The sequence below is a fragment of the Marmota marmota genome, unplaced genomic scaffold, assembly GCF_001458135.2.
Source record: "Marmota marmota marmota unplaced genomic scaffold, marMar, whole genome shotgun sequence".
In the NCBI taxonomy this organism is placed as follows: Eukaryota; Metazoa; Chordata; class Mammalia; order Rodentia; family Sciuridae; genus Marmota; species Marmota marmota.
The window spans coordinates 32,460,138-32,484,023 of NW_026000057.1; the positions used below are offsets into that span (position 1 = coordinate 32,460,138).

The 23,886-nt window shown below is 37.6% G+C and overlaps 1 protein-coding gene across 3 annotated transcripts in view; it reads right to left on the minus strand.

The window, feature by feature from the left end:
* Positions 1 to 6,508: 6,508 nt before the first annotated feature.
* Positions 6,509 to 23,886, minus strand: part of Slc39a8 (solute carrier family 39 member 8) — a 72,965-nt gene continuing 55,587 nt past the window's right edge. For all 3 annotated transcript variants that reach the window (XM_048813665.1, XM_048813666.1, XM_015484600.2), the window contains 3 exons: positions 12,327 to 12,534; positions 10,591 to 10,775; positions 6,509 to 8,037 (listed from right to left, as the gene is read on the minus strand). In XM_048813665.1, the coding sequence (XP_048669622.1) occupies positions 7,888 to 8,037; positions 10,591 to 10,775; positions 12,327 to 12,534 (543 nt within the window). In that variant the 3' untranslated portion in view covers positions 6,509 to 7,887. The remainder of the gene's footprint in view (positions 8,038 to 10,590; positions 10,776 to 12,326; positions 12,535 to 23,886) is intronic.

Consider the following 23,886-nt stretch of genomic DNA (forward strand, 5'->3'; position numbering starts at 1 on the left):
GTTTTAATTCATGACATATGCATATATTTATGGGGTGACATTTCAATACACCTATAAAGTGCATAATGATCAGGTCAGGTGATTGCTATGTACATCACCTCAAATATTAACATTTCTTTGTGTTGGGAACATTCAGAATTCTAATGGCTATGTTGAAATACTCAATTAATTCTTATCAACCATAGTTACCCTTTCCTGCTACAGAATATTAGAGGTTATTCCTTATATCCAACTGTGCCCCAATGGACCATCCTGTCTCCCTCCTTCCCTCTCTCCATCCTTCCCAGACTATGTTGATTTTTATTTTTTAATCAGGTTTTTAGATTCAACATATGAATGAGAATGTGTGGTATTTCTCTTTCCATGCCTAACTTATTTCACTTAGCATATTATCCTCTGATTCCATGTATATTGCAACAAATGACACGATTTCATTCTTTTTTATGGTGGAATAATATTCTTTTGTGTATATATGCTACATTTTCTTCATCCATTCATGCACCAACAGACATCTTGATTGATTCCATATCTTGGCTATTGTTCATAGTGCTGCAATATATATGCAAATGCAGATTTTTTTCTCAACATAAAGATTTCATTTCCTTAGTGAGAGTGTTGGATCCTATGGAGGAGAAGCATTCTTTTTTTTTTTCTTCACATTTTCTTATTGGTGCATTACTGTTGTACGTAATGACGGGATTTGTTGTTACATTTCATACATGCACACAATATAATAAAATTTGGCCAATATCACTCCCAGCATTTCCCTGCTCTCTCCCCACCTCTCACCCCTTGGTCCCTTTTCTCTACTGATCCCCCTTTGATTTTCATGAGATCTGCCCTAGCTTTCTTTTCCTCTTTTCTCTCAAACTTTCTCATATGAGAGAAAACACATGTCCTTTGACATTCTGAGTTTAACTTATTTCGCTTAACATAATGGTCTCTAGTTCCATCCATTGACCTGCAAATGCCATGATTTTATTTTCCTTCATGACTGAATAAAACAAGGCGAAGGCATTTTTAAGCAACCCAGGCAGCCCAAAGAGACCAGTGGGAAGACAGTCAAGGAAACTGACAGTCTATCTTCGTGCTCCATTCTTCCTCCAATCTCCTGTTGAAGTTCCCCATTGGACTATGAGGTAGGTCAGTCTTGTCAGCCAAAAACAAGATACAGAAAGATAGAGAAAAGGAACTCTATTTATTACAGTTGAAAAGTCTGTGCCTTCATTGTGGGAAATGCCCAGTCCCATCCCCATAAAGTAATATTGTTTTGGTCACACTTCCTATACCATTATTAAGTTAGTGCCTCTCAGCTTCATCTCAACTGCTCCACACAAGCTTTACCATAACAGACAGAATTCCTTTCAGCATCCGTCCTTCACAGTGAGCAACACCACATGGGGCTTTTTCAGCCCAGGCATTTGAGGCATATTGCTGGAGGAAGGGACCCTCTGCTATGTGCAGCTTCCTCGAGGGGCCAGCAGCTTAGGTGGGAAGACTCTGAACATGGTCTTCCCCAGCCATACACACAGAGCATATGGTCTCTCTGTCAATTCTCAGCTCCAGCGTGGCCTAGCATTAAAAATAGAACCCCCTTTCATAGGGTTATAATGAGTACTAATTTTTAAAGTGCATGTGTAATCAGTATGTTAACATGAAGCTCTCATGGTGTGAATAAACACTTCGATTTTACTCCTTGCTGTTCTTTTAAGACTGCTTGGGGGATAGGGACTGACTAGGCCTTCTCCTATATTTGGATGAAACTTGAAATGCCATAGGGACTGTTCTGACACAGGACTCTGGGGGAACATAAAATCCTACAATCACTTTAAGTCATAAAAAGAGCCTCAAGTCAATTATTGAAAGTGTCCATTACATCCATCCGTTTCACAATCTTTATTCAAAAGTAAGACTTCTGTACCCCCTATTTGCTAACTGTGGCTTCTGGCCCCTCCATTCTTAGATGGAGGAGAGAAAATTGGGGGTAGAAAAGTTCTTACTTAGCAGGCTCAAAATATGGCTCCAAGCTGTCTGAACTATGCTTAAAAAACAGCCTTTCTCTTATTGGCACTTCCAGGATTCTTCAGAGGGACTTCTCTCCACTGAGGTATTCTGGTTCTCCAATTCCCTCATTTGATATAGTCCTTGATTTTCTAGAAGTCCACTCCATGACCTCTGACATCAAGATGGTACCCCTCTTACACATGATTGTATATTGTTCCAAGCCAGATCTCTCACCCCCTGCTTGACTCATCCTAGACCAAGGGAATACTCATCTATCCTTGGTCCCAACAAACTGCAGGACAAGGTCCAGCCAAATGCAGCAGCAACTGTCCTCACTTCACCTCCAGACCCCTGCCCTGGGCCTTTATCTCCCGAAACTGCAGGAGGTCCCCATGAAATGTTCTGTGGGGCCCACTGATAGAACTTGCCTCAAAATAGAGAATGAGACATATTTGATTTGCCTTCTCAGCTTTTTAAGAGAAGGAAACATTTCCAATTTGAATTCTTAACAAGAGATTTTAGTCTGTAATTCAATTTTCATCTTTATTCACATACTTTTCATTTTTGTCACAATTTTATCCATCTTTTTCTTACCTATGAGACATGATGAAACCATCTCTTTGGAATCATAATCATGGTCATAAATCCTGTATGTGGCCTTCCTCAGGTTTTACCACAAGTTGGACTAAACAGTGGTAAAGTGACACACACAATCACAACAGGCTCTATAGATCAAAATATGCAAACGCTACCTGTTTACGTTTCTCCTTGGTATTCTTACCCAAAGTAAATGAACTTGAGGTTTGTGAATAGCCCATTTAATTATCTACAAAATTATTCTTGCTTATTCTAAAAAAACAAATTGAACTATCTAAAAAACTTGTCATCTACAAAAAACAGATAACAACATTTCAGACCTCACCTTTCTTATACTAAATATCTGTAATGCCCCATCTAGAGAAAAGGGAGAGAAAAAATAAATAATTTCTAACATTTTCTGCTGATAGTAGTTAACTTCAGAGTACTGGATAAGAATCCAGTAATCTGAAGAGTTTTAAACACAAAGACCAAAGTCCACAGCAAAAGAGTTTCGTTTCAGTTCTCTTCAAATTTAGAGCATCCTGGAAAAAAAAAAAAAAAACCAGAATTTCCTCAAGGCAAATAAATAACAGGCTGAGACCAAGAAACTATAAAGACAAGGGTATAAAAATGAAACTGATTGTCAGGTAAGACTGGTCAGATTGGCCAGCATTATTAAAATAGTCAGAGTGACAAGGGATTGCTATGGAAAAAACCCCAAAGGCAACAACTCCCTGGATGGGCTATAACCAAACCATCTTGAGTAACGAGCTTCCCAAGTGAAACATGCAAACCTGTCCAGAACTGAGAGATGGCCAACCACCCAAATTTCATTTTTTGCTTCTTCTTAGTAACAGAATCCTGATTTTTCTGGGGAAGTGTATACAGCCAAAAGCAACATTTTCTAGCTTCTCTTGCAAGTTGGTACCTCCATGCGACCAATTCTGATCAGTGGATGTAAGTGGAGGTCGTTGGATCCAACTTATGAAAAAGTTCCTCACACGGAGACAAAGAGATGGGTGTGAACTTTTAGCCTTTCTGTCCACTCCTCCTTCCTGCTCTGCTGAACTTAGCTTTGAAGGCTGGACTCCTAGCAACCATGTTAGAATACAAAGCAAGCTTGAAAGTGGGAGTCACAAGCTAAAGGCGACACAGCTGATGAATGGAAGAAAAGCTTGGGTTCCCGATACCACAGTCATGCCAGCCCTACATGGTGCTTCCACATTTCTTTTATAGGAAAGAAAGAAAGGCTTATATGTTGAGGCACCTGTTTTTATACACCATCAAGTCCTAAACAGTGATGCTAACACTTTCCTTGCCTTACCAGATTTCAATAAATAACTCTCACTTTCACACAAGCATTAACAGCTTTCACAGTGCCACCTATCTGTCAATGATTACAGCATGCCATTTGGAAATGTTAAAATATGGGGGAGGAGAGAAATATGTGTCTTAGAAATAATGGGGCTGTATTTGGAGTTTTCCATTTGCCCAATTGCTTTAGCTTACCTGAAATTCTGCCAGTAAAGTCATTGATTCTGGAGTCATATGGAAGTTAGAGATTTCCATACAGGGACCCAAATGGCCTTGACCAATGATGTGTGGTACATACCCAGCAAAGAGAAAAGCAACCCAACGCAAGTATTACAACCCACAGCTGTGAGGAATTCTAAGTAAAAGTGAGAGAACAGCTGTAGTAACATTGAGGTTAGAGTAACGACAAGGGTTAAGAATCTCTTGTTATATAATGGAGCTTAAATAAACTCAAAAGGAGCCTGGAAATAATGGCAGGCTTCTGATTAAAAAATAAATAAAGGGAGACTAAAAGGAAGAGGATGCCAAACAGAGCAAGGAGGACATGCCCCAGGCATTGGCCATCAGTAATGAGCTCTGTGGATGCCCTCATGCTAATTATTTCACAAACCCATGGTATTGTTTGGGCTTATTTCCACTGGTTCACTTTTTATAAATTTAAGTTCCTAGCTAAAGAAACTTTTATAAAAATGTGGTAAATCAGAAATACTCCATTCAGTCATACTAAGTGAAATAAGCCAGTCCCCCCAAAAGCCAAAGGTCGAAAGTTTTCGCTGATATGTGAAAGCTAGCCCACAATAAGGGGGGATAAGGGAAGCACAGATATTCAGTAGATTAGACAAAAGGGAATGAAGTGAGAGCGGACAGGAAAAGGAAAGACAGTGGAATGAATCAGAAATAATGCTCCTATGTACTTACATGAATACACCACAGTGAGTCCCACCATCATGTACATCCATAAGAATGGGGTACTAATTAGAATAAGATATATTCCATGCTTGTATAATTATATCAAAATGAATTCTACCATCATGTATAATTAAAAAGAACAAATAAAGATTGTTTCTTAAAAATGCTCCATTCAACACCTAAGAGTTCATTATAATCATAATATTCAAGGGCTGTTCTAATACTAATCCTCAGTCAGAGTGAACCTTATCACATATCAGCTTTCACATATCAGTGAAAACATTCGACCTTTGGCTTTTGGGGACTGGCTTATTTCACTTAGCATGACTGAATGGAGTCTTTCTGATTTACCACATTTATGACAACCATTATAATCTGTATGGGTAAGTGAACAAAAATACTAAGTCCATAAAAAGAAATTAGAGGTAAGTAATGGAAGAGGGAAATGTGTTAGAAACATTTGCTATATTATTATTCTTGAATACTTTCTGCTACATGAGAAAAAAAAATAGATAGTTCATGAAGGCTAAGATTGAGCCAGTTTTGACTTCTCCACTCTCTGGAATTATGTAACTCTGACCTTTGCCCAATGACTTTGCAGCACCAGCCACAACAGTGAGCGAGCAGGGTCACACCACAGCCTGAGGTCAAGGAGGGCAGCAGGCCCCAGAACAGATCAGCTGACCCTCTATCAGCAGACCTGTAGCTTGAGTAGTGTAGCCTGCTGTGTTAGCCAGGGATTCTTCAGGTGGTTTGCCACATTATCGTGGTAACACAGGGTCTGATGCAGTACTCAATAAGTGCCCGCTATTGGGTATTTCTAAAAGTTTAATGATGAAAATCAAAGTATATAACCCAATAGATGATACATTGAAATATTTTTGGTTAGTCCTGGTAGCATCTTTAAAGTCTAAAAATTATAGAATATTCAACTGGTATATGTAACGAATGTCTCAGTATAAGATATGTGGACTGACAGGTTTATGCCTTATTAAAATAAAGGTATCTAAGATAATATAAATGTAATCATGGCTTTCCATATCCTATCTTCTACATTCAACCATAGCTTCAGATAAGTTGCAATTTTCTTTTTGTCTTTTGATTCTTCACTGTCCTGTTTCCTCTGTTCTCATGGTTGAGGAAAATGGTCAAGACCTGGAGAGAATAGAATACCCCAACCCAGGCATGGTGGCATATGCCTGTAATCCAATTCTCTCAAGAGGCTGAGGCAGGAGGATCACAAGTTTAAAGCCAGCCTCTCAGCAACTTAGCGAGGCCCTGTGCAACTTAGTGAGATCCTATCTCAAAATTTTAAAAAGGGTGATAGTCTGGGGACATGGCTCAATGGTAAGCACTCTTGGGTTCAATCCCCAGTACCAAAAGAAAAAAGCCCAGACTATCCACCTACACAATCAAAGGTCATTAAACTACCCTATTTTAATATAATTGTGTATATAGAGTGTTAAATAATATACAACCTATGTTTTAAAATGCCAAAGACCACTTATTAAGATAGAGAGTAAAAAGCTGATAAAAATAGATTCTGTTTATTGAAATGAACAATGATAAATCTTTGTAGTGTTTATTTGCTGAATGTTTTTTTTTTAATCACCAGTTTCCTAGCTCTCTCCCCCTATAATATCAGATACATGGTAGTCACTCAAAAAAGATATGTATTAAATGAATAATGTAAGACACAGTATATGGTTTCAAAGATGTTTACTATTTGGTCAAACAATAAATTTTTAAGTTGTCAATCATACAGTAAAATATACAATGGCATACATATTCACCAAATTTGCATTATTGCTATGTAAAAACAGGTTATGATCTGTAGAAAAATGCAATTCCTGAGATTATTATTGGCTTTTATCAATCATTTTCCTGACAACTTGTCTTTCCTTAAGTGACTTGGGAGTGTGAATTGTGGTTAGGATATTCAATTTTAGACTAAATTTTTATTATCTGTTAAATGAGCAAACAGACTCTCTTTTTTATAAAAGACAGAGAAAAGACCCATGGTATGCTACCTTTTCCCCCAATGTATACCATATGGAAAAACACAGGCTGAACATAAAAGAAGTCTTTTCTAGATGATTCTCAATCACCCATGAGGAATGTATGTTTTCTAGTTAATAAGTCCTTGATGTACAGCAGTCCAGCTGTTGTTGTGCATTTATTAAAATATTCTCTGCTAAATAATTATGTTCATCTTTTAAAGTAAATGGCTTAAAATTCCATTCAATTTCTTTCTGCAAAAGAGTACATCCTCACCGTCATAACACAAAGGCATGATACACTGACAGAGTTGTCAGGAGCTTTATATACTCTTCTGTCATTTCTAAGAGGGGCAACCACAACATAAGTCATTTAAAAAAAAAAAAAAAAAAAAGCTCTTCTGGCCTGTGATGGAGTCCGTTAGAGTTTACACTTAAAGATAAACCTCTAAGACCAAACATGATAGGGCTAGCAAGCCACTGTTGAGTTCCTGGTTTCTGTTTTGAATGGTTTTCAAAACAATCCTACAAGTTCCTAACTGAAGCATAAAACAGAACAAATGCTCCAAGCAATCTTTCTTTCTTGGGTTCATTAAGGCCTTGGAATCGTGTGTTTTATGTGTTTTGATTCTCTTACACATTTCGAGGTACCTTGCTCTTGAAAGCACTAGAACAAACTAATTGAAAGGAAACCACTCTGCAACTTTGATCCTACCAAATTTTAAAGCCTTACATGACCCATCTTGTAAATCTGTCTCAGGGCTTAATGTGTCTACGTGATTATAGAATGCATGAGTCTTGCCTCATGATGATTTTCTAATATGCACAAAATATTGAAAAATAGGTATTTACCAAAATCCCCATAGACCAAACCTTTCAGACTGGAACCCCAAAACTCTTGAAGTCTTTTAACAACAAATTGTGGCCTATTTCACATACTTAGAACCAATAATTAGTATTCTTGACCTACAATTGAAAATAAAATGATCTTTATAACTAAACAGGATAAACGTAAAAATCCCTTTGGAGATGTTTTTTATTTAGGCAATGCCTTCATTAATGACACATCATCCTCCATTTCTTATTACTCCAATTCGATTTCTCCTGCAAACAAGGTAATCAGCAGAATAGCTGTGAATCCAGTTAACATTCCGGCATTCTGAATCATGAAAAAGGTGAAATCGGTTTTTCTTCCAGTTACCTTTTCTCTCAGCATATCATTCATCTCTGGAAACTAGAAAGAAGATATATTGTTAGACTACGTTTGCCATCTAGTGGTCAAACATAAAATAATCACTTCCAGATTTCTGTGGGGAGGAAGATCATTTATTTCCCGATGATTAAACATTTTAGTACAGAGTGTATAATTGGAATATCTAGTGCTTTCAGGCATTAAGAGTAGAAGTGTTCAGTGGTGTTGTTCCCCAACTGAGTCAATAAGCAGATGGGACCTACCTGGTTTTGTGTATTCTCTCTCTGGTCTCCTGTCTCCCCTGTTCCCTGTGCTGAATCCATACACACCATTTTCTCAGGATCTCAAAGGCATTCTCCTTCAAAATCCATGTACTTGCTATAACCCTGACCTGAACGCTTCCAATTTTTCAAAGGACTACACACTTCAGATTTCACCTTAATTCCTACCTTCCTGAAACACTTCCCTCAGCCTTTCCTAATTTATACTAGATTCCCTTTTATCTTCTCTTGTCATATATACTGCTTTTCCTTTTATTTCATAGCATTTTAAAATTATTTGTAATTATTCATGATTTGTTTGTTTGCTCAGTTTCTAGTTTCTTTCCTTCTATATAAAAAGTCCCACAGATGCAGCAACTGTCCCTATTTTGCTCACTCCAGGGTCCTAATGCCTCACAGACTTCCAGGCTTGGCCCAAGAACACATCAATAGTAGCTGACTGAATAATTTTTTAAAAAAAACACACTATAAATTTAACTCCTTATTTCTTCAATTTGTTTACTTGTGTTTGCTCTAACCTCACAAAATTATAAGAGTTTTAAAGAAACTATGCATTATTCTAGGATTAAAGACTACAACAATCTCATTGCAGTATAAAAACAATTAAAATCCCAAGTATTTTACTTAAAAATCTACTCTTTCTCAGCAATAACATCTACAGAAAAGTCTACATGAGGAGACTTGTAGATGTCAACTTTTCAAAACATATTCCAAAATTATTTGCTATATATGCTGTGGTGCATTGTACCAAAGCATCCGAGAGGTCTCCAGAGTCTACAGTTAATCTGTGGGCTTGACTTAAAAAGTTCTTTCTGTGAATCGTGTACCATGGTATACACCTGAAATTCTAACAGTTCTGGAGGCTGAGACAGGAGGATCACAAGTTCAAAGCTAGCCTCAGCAAAATACAAAATAGGGTTGGGGATTTGGCTCGGTGATCCAGTGCCCCAGAGTTCAACCCCTGGTACCCCACCCCCCAAACAAAAAATTCTTCCTGGAAAAAAATAATGGTAAGATGTGAAACTACTGGCGAAAAGGCAAAAATGATGAAAGTACATATGGCATCATTTACCAGTACATTTTTTTTAAGAGAAAGAGAATTTTTTAATATTTATTTTTTAGTTTTCAGTGAACACAACATCTTTATTTTATTTTTATGTGGTGCTGAGGATTGAACCCAGCACCCCGCGCATGCCAGGTGAGCACGTTACTGCTTGAGCCACATCCCCAGCCCAACTAGTACACCTTTTAAGAAACTCTAATAGATTCTGTTCTTATACCAGAGAAAAATGTGACCACTTAGAATAAAATAGTATGAAACATTAATTTTGCAAAGAAAAATGCAAATGCAGTGGGTTGATCTAAGAGATGAAATCCTTGCTCTTAACAGGGTCTGCAGAGAACAATGAACAAGAGCTAGACGGTTTTAATTATGGAGCTAAGAATATAGATGAAGAAATTAAAATATTAAATTATATGTAATATATTCAGTTCCAAACACAAAAGAAATATACCTTGATTTTTATATCCTAGCACATTTTTATTTTCTAGAAAGCTATCCATGACTCACTCAAAAATGTACAGGATATTTTCTCTCTTAAACATACACAAATGGGCTAGGGTTGTGGTTCAGTGATAGAGCGCTCACCTAGCACATGCGAGGCCCTGAGTTCGATCCTCAGCACCACATAAAAATAAATAAATAAAATAAAGGTATTGTGTCCAACTACAACTAAAAAATAAATATTTTTAAAAAACATACACACATAAAGACACACTCAAGTTGGCATACACACACACACACACACACACACAGATAAAGCAAGACACAAACACCCATAGACATAAATATAGATGCAAATACACATTGACACAAATAAATACTATCAAATTTAATTTTACCAACTTCTATGTAGTAATTTTAGTTCAACCCAAAAAAGTTTCACTGTTTAGTGTCATTTCTTTTATCAAGCTATTCTTCTTCCAAATGTGACATCCTCATAAAAGAGGGGGAAAATGTTTCATGCATTAGAAGACAGTTTTTAATCTACCACAAGGCAAAGAAGACTTGCAAAAATAATCCTACTTCAGCAAAAACAAATCATTTCACCCTCTATCAATAAGATTACAGATAAAAGAATCAATGAGAACCAGTTTCAAGTTACTATTAGTGCAAGCTACTCAAGAAGTGTGTTCAAACAGGAATATTTAAAGGTACAGCAGGCCTTGCACACTGAGAAAAGCAGAAAGTTGCTCTTAGTCAGCTCATCTGTGAATTTTAAATTGCAACAAAATAAAATGTTAAATTTCTTACCATATCTGCCAGAGAAATGTAGAGAAACATGCCTCCAGCAAGTGCAAATATAATATTTGGAGCAAAGTTGTTGCCCACTAAAATGCCAAAAGCCAGCCCAAGGTAGCAGGAACAGGCAGAAAGGAAGTTGAACAGCAAGGCCTGTCGAGTGCTCATCCCTGCATTGAGCAGGATCACAAAGTCCCCTGGAAGAAGAAAAACAAGTGAATTGCTTTTTTTCTTTTCTTTTCTTTTTTCTTTTTGTATCAGGGATTGAACCCAGGGGCACTTAACCACTGAACCACACCCCCAGCCTATTTTATTTTTTTATTTAGAGACAGGGTCTCACTAAGTTGCTTAGAGTCTCACTGAGTTGCTGAGGCTGGCTTTGAACCTGAGATCCTCCTGCCTCAGCCTCCTAAACCTCTTGGATTACAGGCATACCCCTTTTGCACCTACCTAAATTACTTTTTTCTACTTGGGGATGAAATCAAAGATAATCATCAATTGTATATCATCTCCTGAGAAGTGTCTGTTCAGTTCTTTAGCCCATTTATTGATTGGGTTATTTGGTTTTTTGGTGTTAAGTTTTTTGAGTTATTTACATATCCTAGAAATTAGTGCTCTGATATGTGTGTGGTAAAAATTTGCTCCCATTCTGTAGGCTCTCGCTTCACCTCACTAATTATTTCTTTTGCTAAGAAGCTTTTCAGTTTGAATCCATCCCATTTGTTGATTCCTGATTTTATTTCTTGTGCTATAGGAGTCTTGTTAAGGAAGTTGGGGCCTAACAATCAATCAACAAATATATGAAAAAGTGTTCAACATCTCTAGCAATTGGAGAAATGCAAATCAAAACTACTCTAAGATTTCATCTCACCCTAGTCAGAATGGCAGCTATTAAGAATACAAACAACAATAAGTGTCAGCAAGGATGTGGGGGGAAAGGCATACTCATACATTGCTGGTGGGACTGCAAATTGGTGCAACCAACCTGGAAAGCAGTATGGAGATTCCTTGGAAAACTTGGAATGGAACCACCATTTGACCCAGCTATCTCACTCCTTGGTTTATACCCAAAGGAATTAAAAACAGCATACTACAGGGACACAGCCACATCAATGTTTATAGCAGCACAATTCACAATAGATAAATTGTGGAATGCCTTTCAATAGATGAATGGATAAAGAAACTGTGGTATATATACACAATGGAATACTACTCAGCAATAAAAGAAAATAAAATCATGGCATTTTCAGGTAAATAGATGGAGTTGGAGAATATCATGTTAAGTGAAATAAGCCAATCCCCCAAAATCCAAAAGCCAAATGTTTTCTCTGATATGTGGATGCTGATCCATAATGAGTGTGGAGAGGGAGCATGGGAGAAATGGAGGAACTTTGCCCCTTTGGATAGGGCAAAGGGGAAAGGAGTGGGTAAGGGGGTCAGAAAGATGGTGGAATGAGATGGACATCATTACCCTAAGTACATGTATGAAGACACGAATGGTGTGATTCTACTTTGTGAACAACCAGAGACATGAAAAATTGTGCTCTATATGTGTACTATGAATTGAAATCCATTCTGCTGTCATGTATAACAAATTAGGACAAATAAATAAATTATTTTTAAAAAGATCATCATTAATGTCTGACAAGGGCTCCTTCATTTTGGTATATCAGCAGGATTTAAAGAATGTGTTATCTGAAATGTCTCACTGCATAAACCACCCTTTACTTTAAGAGTGAGGCCCTCACCTAACTCATGAGGAAACTCCTCGCACAGGATTGCGATAGAAGTGCTGATGCCCTGGAGAAGAGACAAGGTGCAGGAAGCCCCAATCGCCAGGCCATCGATGAAATTGTGGAGGGCATCGCTGAGCGTTATCATCCAGGCAATCGTCCCTATTTCTGACAGTTTGGGCCCCTTCAAACAGGTACATGAACTTGACTCCCTTTTTCCATCCTGTAAAATAGTAGAAAAATCGATCAACCTGATAACCAACATTTCTTAAACTTCTAAGAGGTACAAAGAAATAGAAGATGGGTTAGGTTATGTCTTGGGAGAGACAAATTGTTCAACTGAAAGCCCTGCACAGGGATGGGAAACCTTAATAATATCTAACAGAGAAAAATAAAACTTACAGTAGGGAGGAAGAAAATAAATCAATTGATACATCTTGAGCAAGCCACTTACAGACATTTTACATTAGTTTCCCCCTAAATCAATCCCTTTGGCTTACATGAGCAAACTTACAACTTACTTCCTGCGATGTAGCAGATATTAACCTAAGCATTTGATTTATGCATGTTTTAAATTAAGAAATTTGCTCAAAGACCACATTTAAACTCTTCTCCATGTTACGATTTGAATGTGAAATCCTTAATTAAACATGATGACATCAAGGAATATTTATTACAGTTCATTCTGTAATTATCAGAGTCAGTTTCTTCCACTGTGAAATTACATAAATGTACTAAATGATACACTTATTTTTCAACAACTTTTTGAGTTTCCACTCATTCCAGGTACTATGCCTCGTGTTTAGGCTATAAAAGTGTGGTCCCTACCAGCTCTAAATTTAGATTATTCTCTTAACAAATTTCATGAATTGTTATTAGAGCAGGATTGCCTTTGCCCTAGCATGTCTTCCCATTTTGAGATAATAATAAAAATAGAAAATCCCATGACAAACCCTTGGTGGGAATTTAGAGTTCATAAAATTTGCAAAATGGTACAAAATCAAATGATAAATGCCAACTAAAGCATTGTACAGAAGTTGCAAGAAAATGCAAATTCATTTTCAAGCAGGAAAGCAATTTGTAATTAACTGGAGAACATTATTTCTAACTCTACTCCCCCCACCTCAACATAAGCAGTTAATCACCACATTTATTATTGAGCATCTGCAATTTGTAAAACACTGTGCTGAATGCTATGGGAAAGATATGGAAGTAAAAAACAGCTTCTGTCTTCATGAAGCATATCTACATTGAATAAACAAGACGAAGAGTATATAGCTGACTTTCTTCCTAATGAGCGACATGTATTCAACAGAGAGGGGCTTCTTTCAGAGCAATCATCTAAGAGGTTCTGCATTTACTCTAACATCATTTCATTGCTCAGTACACTTTGGGGACCAACACTTTCAGAAGTTACTTTAGATCTTACATCTTTTCACTATTTGCTGGAGGCAAGTCTGCATCTTTGTGGGATGTTGTTTGTTTCAGACATCACCAAAAGTCACTTGGAGCAAATAAACTCTTACATGACTATAGAAGGACTGGGAACACAGCTGTCATCCTCATTGTCATTGTGGTCAATGTTGTAGTGGAATTTTAGACAGCATCCATTATGTGTTAGATGCCGTTCTAAGCACCTCCATTCATTTAAACTAATTCTTTCAGGTAAGTACCACTGTTATTATCATTTTAGAGTGAAAAAAATAAAAAAAACACAGAAAGATTAATGAATTTACCCACTGATAGAAAGGGAGTAAGTGGATTTTTTTTTTTTTTTTTTGGTAGCAGTGTGTTACCACTCCAAACTTATAAAGGGACAGAGGGTTCTTGTTTGTAATAGGATCTGAAGACAGTTCATGGGGAAAACTGCTCTTCCTGTCAAAAAGCTCTTCTAAACATTTGAAGCAACAATGAAATACAGTTTATAATCTCCTTGACTTTAAAAAGCCAAACTCTTGTGCATGAAAAGAATTTCATTTTGTCTTTCCATGTGGTTTTTTTCACTCTATAGCTAATCTTCAATGCACAACATAATGAACAATCATGATTCAGTCCATGTCCAGTGGATGGCTTGGGTAAAAAAAAAAAAAAAAAATGTCCTGAAGCAGGAAGCAATGACCACAGAAGAAGTTGTGGGAAAGCCATAGGAAAAGTGATCCCGGCTTTGTAAAAACTTCCTAGCCAGATACACTTAATAAGTCTGCTGTGAATTAAAACGATTATTTTCACCTTCCAACTTGGCTTACCTAATCATACATTTATAATTTCCTTATTTACTGGTGATGATTTAGGGAAAAGTCTAGCAGACCAAGTCATAGCTACCCGATATTACTCACACAGTGGGATACAAACACCTTTAATACAAAAAAGAAATTAAATTAATACATCAGGCATGATTTTCTTACCTCTAAATACAGATTGGATTGACTTTATTTATTTGCCTCATATTAGCTATATGAGTTTAGGTCCCAAATGATACTACCAAGGTTATAAGTCTTAAATTTTTAATAAGTTTGGAACACACCAAAATAGGCAAACATTTACAAAAAGTTCATTTGTAACTCACCTGGAGCTAAATCACTGAGCAGAAAGAACACTAAATTCAGGTTTCTCTAATTAAATGAGTGAGGGCTCATCTCTTTCCTTTCGTTATTTTTGCTAGCTGCTGTGGCTGCTGTTTGCTTCCTTATTTGATTTTACTCTAAATATGAGGCTATTTCTATCCCCAGCCATGATGAGGCAGTTCAATCTAGTGAAAAGACTGACATCCAAAATTGAGTTTCTAGGGCGGCTGTGACAAGAATTACTGCACCATCTCCAGCAGGGCTCTCAACACATCTCACTCACCTTAATTATTAATGGAAACAAAAATCAAAGCACAGTGCAGTGGAATTGGAATAGGGAGAGGAAGCATATTGTGACCAAAGGTTTAAAAAAATAAAAAAAAAAAGGAGGCACTAAGTAGAATCCAACATCAATTGGAGAGGAGGAAGCAAATTAAAAAAAAAATACTAAGAATTTAAAATGGAGAAAGCAGGTGGGCTCATTGTGAAAAGTTTAAGCAAGATGGAGGAAGTTGAGAGGGGAGGAGTAAAGGAGAGGGAGGAGTGGCCTGAGGAGAGGAGGAGGAACAGAGGGAAATGAGGAGGAGGAGGAGAAAAGGATGTGGAGGAGGAAGAAGGGAAGACAAGAACAAGGAGGAGGAGATGAGCAAGGGTGAGTGAGAGCAGAAGCAGGAAGAGAAAGAGAAGGCACAGGAAGACAGAAGGACAAAGACAGGGAGCACAAAACGGAGGTGATGAAGAAGAACGGAAGGAGAGTAATAGGAGGAGGAAGATGAGAAAAGAAAAAGAAACTCTTGGCTAGGTAAGTCAGACACTGATCATAGAAATACAGCAAACCCCTGTCAGGAAATACTCTGAAGATGGGGAATAGCTATTTTTTCCACATGTCCAAAATAAAATATTCAGATTTTTTTAAAGTATAATAAAACCACCTACTTGCTAGATACCTATTTATAAAAATAATGTAATTTTTATTAAAAAAAATAATGTAATAATGCAATGATATTCTAAGTGCAAATATGTTTGGCCACAATTCTTTTTTTTCTTATTTCAGTGCTGGGAATCAAACCCAGGATCTCAGTCATGCCAGTCCAGTGCTTTACCATTGAGCTATATCCCCAGCACCGATGGAAATATATTTGGAAGAATATATACAAAAATTTTTGTCCTGGTTCTACTTGAGAGAGAACATCATGAATGATCTTAGTGATTTTATCCTTTTATTTTTTATGAGTGTTCTGGCCCTTTTTTCATACTCATGAATTTTAGTACTCAGAAAATAAAGTGAACCTAGGCTAGGGGTGGGGTATGGGGTAAGAAACACCAGGCAGGAACTGTGAATCTGCAGATTCTGACATTACCATCAGCTAACCATGTGAACCTGGTGAGCATGCTGCCTTCAAGGTATGGCATGGACTGGAGAGAGGGTAGAGTGTTCCACTGAGGTGAATCATTTTTTGTCTGTTTAATGTGCCTGGGCACAGTCAGACCTCATTCTGCACTGAGAAAGGCAACAGAGCCAAGAGGAATGGGCAGGTTCGAATTGCTTATTGTCTCCATGCTTTATTGGTAAGGAAGCAAAAGCAAACAACCATCAGATGAATAGTTAAACTCCATAGTCCATGTCCCATGGGGAAATTCTTTTTTCAGAGGAAGAGTTCTGGTAAAAAGAAAATCAAGCCAAAAAGGAAAAGTAGCAACCCATCAAAAAAATACAGTGATGGCAAAATGAAATATAGATGACAACCAACAAAAGATGCAAGCTGTATGTAAAGAAACATACAAAATCCATGCCTAGGAAGGAGAAAATACGGTAGTACAAGTGGGAATAATAAAATGCAGCTTTAAAAGACTTCAAGTAAAGGCGGGTGAGATTTAAGAAAAGCAGCCTAGAATGCAAGCCAGTTTATTGATTAGCAGGCATGAGCCTTGCCATTAAGCCAACCTGCATTTGAGGCCTAGCCCTGCGCCCTTGGAAAAGAGACTTTCTTCTCTGAGATTCAGATTCCTTATCTACAGAATAGTGAGAATAATACTTCCGACTTAATGGTCCGACTTAATGGGACTGTTGTGATTAAGTGAGATGGTGTTCATCAACTAGTGAGTGCTCCTCGAATGATTTGTTGTCAGGTTGCAGAGCTGCATAGATGAACATGGCTGGATGACAAGGCAGGAAAACTAAAACTTCCCAAGAGTGTATATGATAAAATATTTACTGCTTATGATCCTTAAAGATATTCAGGAGCTTATTAACCAAAATTATTGAGAAAAAAAAAGAAAGAAAATTTAGATCTACAAGGAAAGATTTACAAAAGTGAGTGGGTGCAGAGACTCGTTGAAAGGAAAAGAGAAAAAAAGTTTAACAAGGATGCGTGAGCTTGGGCATAATTATGCTCTTGAGGGGAACCTCACTACTAAAGCTCAAGGTATATGAAAGAGTCAGGAGATTAATTAGGCAGAAAGTCAAACTCCCTGTGAAAAGTACAAAGTCTGAGTTAATAAGTTTATATGAATTGGACAGCTGACTGGTATGGGAGGAATGGACTCAGAAATGTGTAAAGGGATAATATCTTACAGATATGCAGCACTTCACAGCTTAAGAAGCACTTCCAACTGCTCACTTCTTCATCTTCTCTTGACCTTTACATTTGTCCCCACAAGTGAAACAGGACAGATACTGGTATCATAATTTTAGATATACAGAATAAGATAACCTATGTCTATAAATACTTGCTCAAAGTCACACAGGAGATATTGGAATAGACCACTTAATTATTCACTGAGCATCCATTTTATAGCAGGCAGAAACTGTGCTTAGAACTGAGGACAGAAATATAAATAAAAGAATCTTCACCTTGTTGAAGTTCATAGCCCAGAAAGAAACACCCAGGATTCACACTTTAGGCTTGTGATAAATGGCTCCCATTTCCCCTTCCAGAATGGCTCCCTACCCTCTTTCCTGAGGCTGTGCTGAGTTAACCAACTGGACATGCTCATTTTTTTCCCTAATTTCCATTTGAGATTGATCCTTAGGAGGAGTTTAGCGGGGAGGACAGAGGAGAGGTCAGGGTATTCATTCCTCAGAGCCCCTTTATGGGCTCACCTCAGGGCATGACCCTCAAATGAAGGCCACAGCTCCTCCCAAGAAAACTCTTTCTAGGTTCTATAAACTGCTTCCTTCCCTCCATCTTTGGGCCTGGGGGTAGTAACACCTTTGCTATTATTGGTCCCTGGTTTACACTCTAGCCCTTGCAGATCTCTTAAGACATGCTCTCACCCCACTTCACACTTTCCTCAAATTATCCTAATTTGAGAATGCAATCTACTTCCTATTCAAACCCTAACTGATAACATCATTGGTGCTGGAAAGGGGCATAGGAAGCAAAATTCAAAACTAAGAAATTTTAATTGGGTTTTTCATAATTCAAAGGAGAGAGCAAAGGAACATAATTATGCACAAGGTGACAAATGACACCCAGGGCATGCATGGTCTCTGAAAAGTGTGTATTCCAAATTTCCCCACCACTTGGTTCTTATGACCCCCACAGAACCAATGGAATTGGAACAATCTGTGGCATTCGGAGATTCTATAAGGAACCCTAGACCCCTAGGATTTTAGTGTAAAATCATGTCCCCTCTTGCATTAACTACTTTTTTAAGCAGTTCCTTATTTGTTCATGGGTACTGATCTCTGCCCATGGAACACTAAATAATGGTAGAATCATGAACAACATAAACTGGATTTTATCTGATTCAGTAGACCATTAAATTGGATGTTCACATCACCATTCCACTATTAAACTGTACTTGCAAGAATAGGCTCACACTGTTCTTGAAGGCACAAGTGAATTGCCTCCAAACCATTTTTCATAGAATTCATAGATCCTATCACTTCCTCCCTCATAGAAACATCCAGATAGGTCTGTGGAATGCCCTGATCATGAATATATACCTTATACCAGCAGCCAAATATATGATTTCATTTCTGATACAGAGAACACACAATTCCAGGAATACCTACAATTGTGCTATAGAGAGTGCACACCTTTGGCTCCAGGTATAGGGAAAGTAGCCCATCTTATTTTTACACCCAATAATTCACTTGGAGAATTATTGCTTCCTGTCCTCAAAACCTTAAACTTGGTGGGTTTGAAGAACCTAATGTTCAAGAGAGTGATGATTCTAATTGGAAACATGGTTGTTTTCTGATCCTTTGGAAGCAATCTAATCCATGGCAATTTGAGGTTCTTTATGTCCTAAAGCCAACAGATAGATGAGGAGGCTTTAATTACTGACTAGGAAAATGGTGCCCAGCTGTCAGGGGCAACTGATTTTCTGCTACAGAATGAGGACAAGAATAGTGCTTAGAACTCCCTCCCTGATAGTCCTGGTCAAGGAATTACAGCAACAACCCAATTAAAAAAAAAAAAAAAAACATCAGTTTTTACAGGACTCATTTCTTGCAGGAATGAAGGTTTGGGACACCAAAACTGGAAAAGGACACAACCAGTCAAGATGAAGCCAGACAGTGAGGTAAACACAGGATGGATATTGGAAGGACAGGTGTAATAACTAGCCTAGGCCTCGTATCCAACAAAAAAAAGTAAGTAGCAGCTTTAATTTATTCCTCAACTACATCTTTTCTCCCTCTCCTCTTCTCCCAGTACTTTATTGAAGAACACTGATTGTGGCCAATATTTTAAATTAGATTACAGTGTAAATAAAATGACCTCACATACAAGGATGATATGGAAGTTGATGGTATTTTGTAAATCTCCCATGTTAAATACTTGAATTTTTTAATTGCATGAAGGATAAAAGTAAAGACTCAAAGGGATTAAAAAAAAAAAAAAGAGTGGAATGTTACCAATGTCATTCATTTACCCATCCAGATTCACTGTCTGTCTTTCTTTCCCCTAGTTGCCTCTCCCATGAGACTTGTATGTACTCCACCAAAAGGCTCCCAAACCCCTAGCTTTCAGTTGGTTTCATACAAAGGCCTCCAACATAAAATTAGAGGTAAAGGAAGAATTAGAGATGAGGATGTTTATTCTCCTGATTCACTCCTTGAGGAGTAATGTAGGCTGACTATCCTCAGTTAAAGATCATGGTTCCATTTACAGTAGATTTCTGTGCAAGACCAGCTTGTTCCAGGTTCTAGTAACTTCTTCCTTCCCCTTGGTGTGGGGAATATGTTGCTAACTGTTCCAGGTCACTGCATCTATGTATTTTTTATCCTTACTAGGATGTGCAATCTCTTTCTGGAAAGGACATGACTCATTTAAAGTTGAATGCTCATTCCACAAGACAACAGTCACACATTCTACATATAGTGTTACATATATTTTAATGGAACAACTAATAAATAAGACTAAAGGAACATGAATGTATATGAAGAGTAAAAGACACTCTAACAAATGTAAAATTTTGATGGGCTTTGCTTTTATGACTAGGTTTTCTAATGATCTCTGTGTTTGTGTTTTATAAACTGGGGCTTCCTTGGTCCTTCCTTTAGCTTTGAAAAGGAAATCTCAGTTCGCTAAAACTAAATGAAACTTCATACAAGAAAGGAGAAATAAATTTTATCTTTATTGCATATAACCAAATATAATTCAAATGCACCAAATCTCTAGCCATTTGGTTTCAGGAAAATCTCAAAACTATATCCCAAACTCTCTTTGCTATAGAAAATAACCATTCACTAAAAAACAACAGTTTCCAAAAACCTTGAAAATTATTTCCTTTCTTTCCAGTCCTTCTGTGAAATTCAAGTAAAGTTGTTTTGGTCCTTAGGAGTTGAAATAATTGTCTTTCATTTTCAGCTTGGGAGCATAGCATTTTACTGCCTTAAAAAATATATATAAAATTCAGAGGAAACCTGAGGGATTTTCAAGAACTCTGCTACTATTTTGCCAATGGAACTTAAAGTATGTACTAATTACATATTTACAATTATCCTAATGGAGTATTTATCCACTCTAAAAGGTTGTCTACTGTTGCTACAGAGAATGGCATTAATGTTCTGGTACATTCGAGAAACCAGATCTCTTTTCTTATAAAGAAAGATTGTATAATGTACTCCCCAGCCCACACAACTCTCATTGTTCCTGAGAATTCTTAACAGAACATTCAAGAAACACCAGAAATTGGTTAAGTTTTAATATGAGCTACAGAAATCAGTTGCTAGGATCCTGAAAAGTAGTGTTCCCAAAATGCAGGAAGATCTACACTGCCCCACATCAAGGCTTCCAGAATAATGCAGATGAGGAAGCAGGTATAGGTGGGTACCATAGAGATACCACCCCATCCAGCGGCTGCCTCTCGTGTACTTACTACTTGATGTGAATTATGTCAAGAAGGGAAATATAGACAATCCTGCCCAATGTAATACAAATGATTGGTTGTCTGGCCCTGCAAAAAAAAAAGGGGGGGTGGGGGAAGCACTTTCTGTTGACAGAGAAGATTAGAAACACAAGCCTCTTAAGGCAAGAAGCTTAGAAGATAAGAGGCAAGGAATGACAGATGAGAAAACAGAGCAGAGCCAGTGGTAACTGCAGACACTGCGATGGGACAAGCAATTAGACCCTAGTGGAGTGTTGGAATGAGGCAAGCTGCCAGCCAAGGAGACGTGAGCAATGTGGAGGCAGAAATAAAAATTAAAAAATCCTTTCTCTGTGATTGGGAACCAGCAACTTGCCAGTATTTAAAAATCAGAAAAACAGAGGCCATTTCTGCTCTGTATGTGGAGAGTAAGGGGTGGGAGCCACAAAAGATAAAAGAGTACCAGGACTTGACGGGCTCTTCAATATGTCATTGCTTGCATATGAAGATTTGCTGACCAGTTTAAGAATAGATATTTTCTAGTGATTGATAGATACAGGATATACCTCTAGAGCACTCAACAGTAACAATGCAATATTAATAATAACACAATCTCATAGAGCAATTTCACTTATTATGTTCCTAGTATTGTTCTATGCACTTTACGTATATCAAGTCACGCCTCATACCAACACTACATAGTTATCATCTTCATTTTACGAATGAGGAAACCAAAGCATAGTGAGAATGAATTAACTGACAAAATCATACATCTAGACAGGAAATGGGACAGGATCTGAACCCATTCATCAAACAAGCTAAGCCTGAGATCTCTAGGAAATGTGGGTTTCTATTTTCTGTCTTATTTACCCCTGTTCTCCCAGTATCCAGTACTGTAGGTACTCAGTAGAACATTTATTGTCTGAATAAAGGTGTAGTCATAGTAAAAGTACATCTTCTCTCATATGTTCATAAAACATTGTCCCATGAAGCATCTATTCAAATCTTTTCAAAGAGCAAACATTCGGACATTTACCCATTATGTGCAAAGAACATGCATAAAAAAACATTTATTAATCAATTTCATTTTGATTCATCTATATAATACAAGACTCATAAAGTACATAGGTTTTTTGTTGTTTGTTTGCCAATTCTTTATCACCAAAAGTTGAGGAACAAGATTTAAAAACTCTTGAAGGGTAAGGATTTTTTTTTTTTTTTCTTATTTCAAGCCAGGAGTTTTTAACATTCAGTAGGTTCAATAAATGTACCTTTGAATTAAATAGGAAGAGGACTATTTTGCTAAGCTGAATGAAGTAGAACAGCAAAATCACATTATAGTTAACTATTTCAGAGGGCATCCCCCACCCCCACCCCCACTCACCCCAGTGACCCAGCAGAAGACTGGTTGGCAGCCATCTTGCATCTAACTCTCTAGAACTTACAAATTTTCCAATACCTTGGGGGCAGGGATCAAAACAAGAATAGTCATAACAAAGACAACTAACCTGTTAACCTGTTAAATATTTGTTTGCTAAATACTTTCCCAATTGCCTGAGAGTTGTTACTGGCTTCCTGACTCCAGATGAAGTCAATTAAAAATAATTACCAGTGAGGTCTTAACCAGAACCACACTGTTAGAAAACAGGAAAGTTAGGACTTGAACCCAGACTATTTGACTCATAAGCCAATGCAATAAAAAGCCAACAGACTACTCAAGAGAAATGAGTTTTTTCAGATAAGACATTTCTGAGTTCAGTAGTTTATTACTGTGATAATGGATTGCTTTATTGCTCTTTGCTAGCCTCCATCCTGGAAGGCACTAGTGATTCAAGTGCCCCTGGTCTTGAGGAAGGAACACTAAGCTGATCCTCAGAGGTGTTCTGAGGTTTGCTAGCACTTTAAACATACTTAAAATGATACTCCAAACCATCGAGGAGAAACAAACATCATCCTTGAGCTGTCAGATCTACTCTGTATAATCTGTTGTTTACAGAATGCAAGCATGGATGGAAAACTACAATTGTCTTTGTAGCTGGCCCTTCCTGAGTTTCTCACATTTAATAAAAGGCAGTTTGGGAACCAAAGTCTTATTTTAGATCATCAACACTATTTAAGCATTCGAACACAGTAATGCTTGATCTCAAGAAGAATTTCTATCTAGAATTTACTCCAATTTCATTTTACAGCATCCACTGTGCCACACCTACTCTGGCCATCTTTCTCTTCCTATAACCCAACAAAGGTGGGTTCCTGCCCCCGAGACTCTTTGTTGTTTCCTCGGGTATCACAAAGACAGCTCTTTCCTGTGATTCAGATTTGAGTTTCAATGTATTGTCCTTACAGAGATCATCCCTGACCACCCAAACTACTGCAGTCACCCAGACATCACCACATCCCCACATTTTAATTCTCTGCACAGCATTTGTTACCCTATGATGTCCCCGTAGGAAAAAATCAGAAGGCCAGCAAGTAGGAACATCTCCTGTCTCCTTTGCCACAGAATCTCCAGAGTATAGAACAGAACCTGGCATGAAGCAGGTGATCACTGGATACATAAGTGAGTGAATGAGGGAATGAGTGTCTGAATACTGTGTTTCTCCCCAGTCAGATGACCACTGATTTATCATGTCTGAACCAGGATGTCATGCAGAACATGAACTGTTACCAGAAAAGTAGCCTACTATATC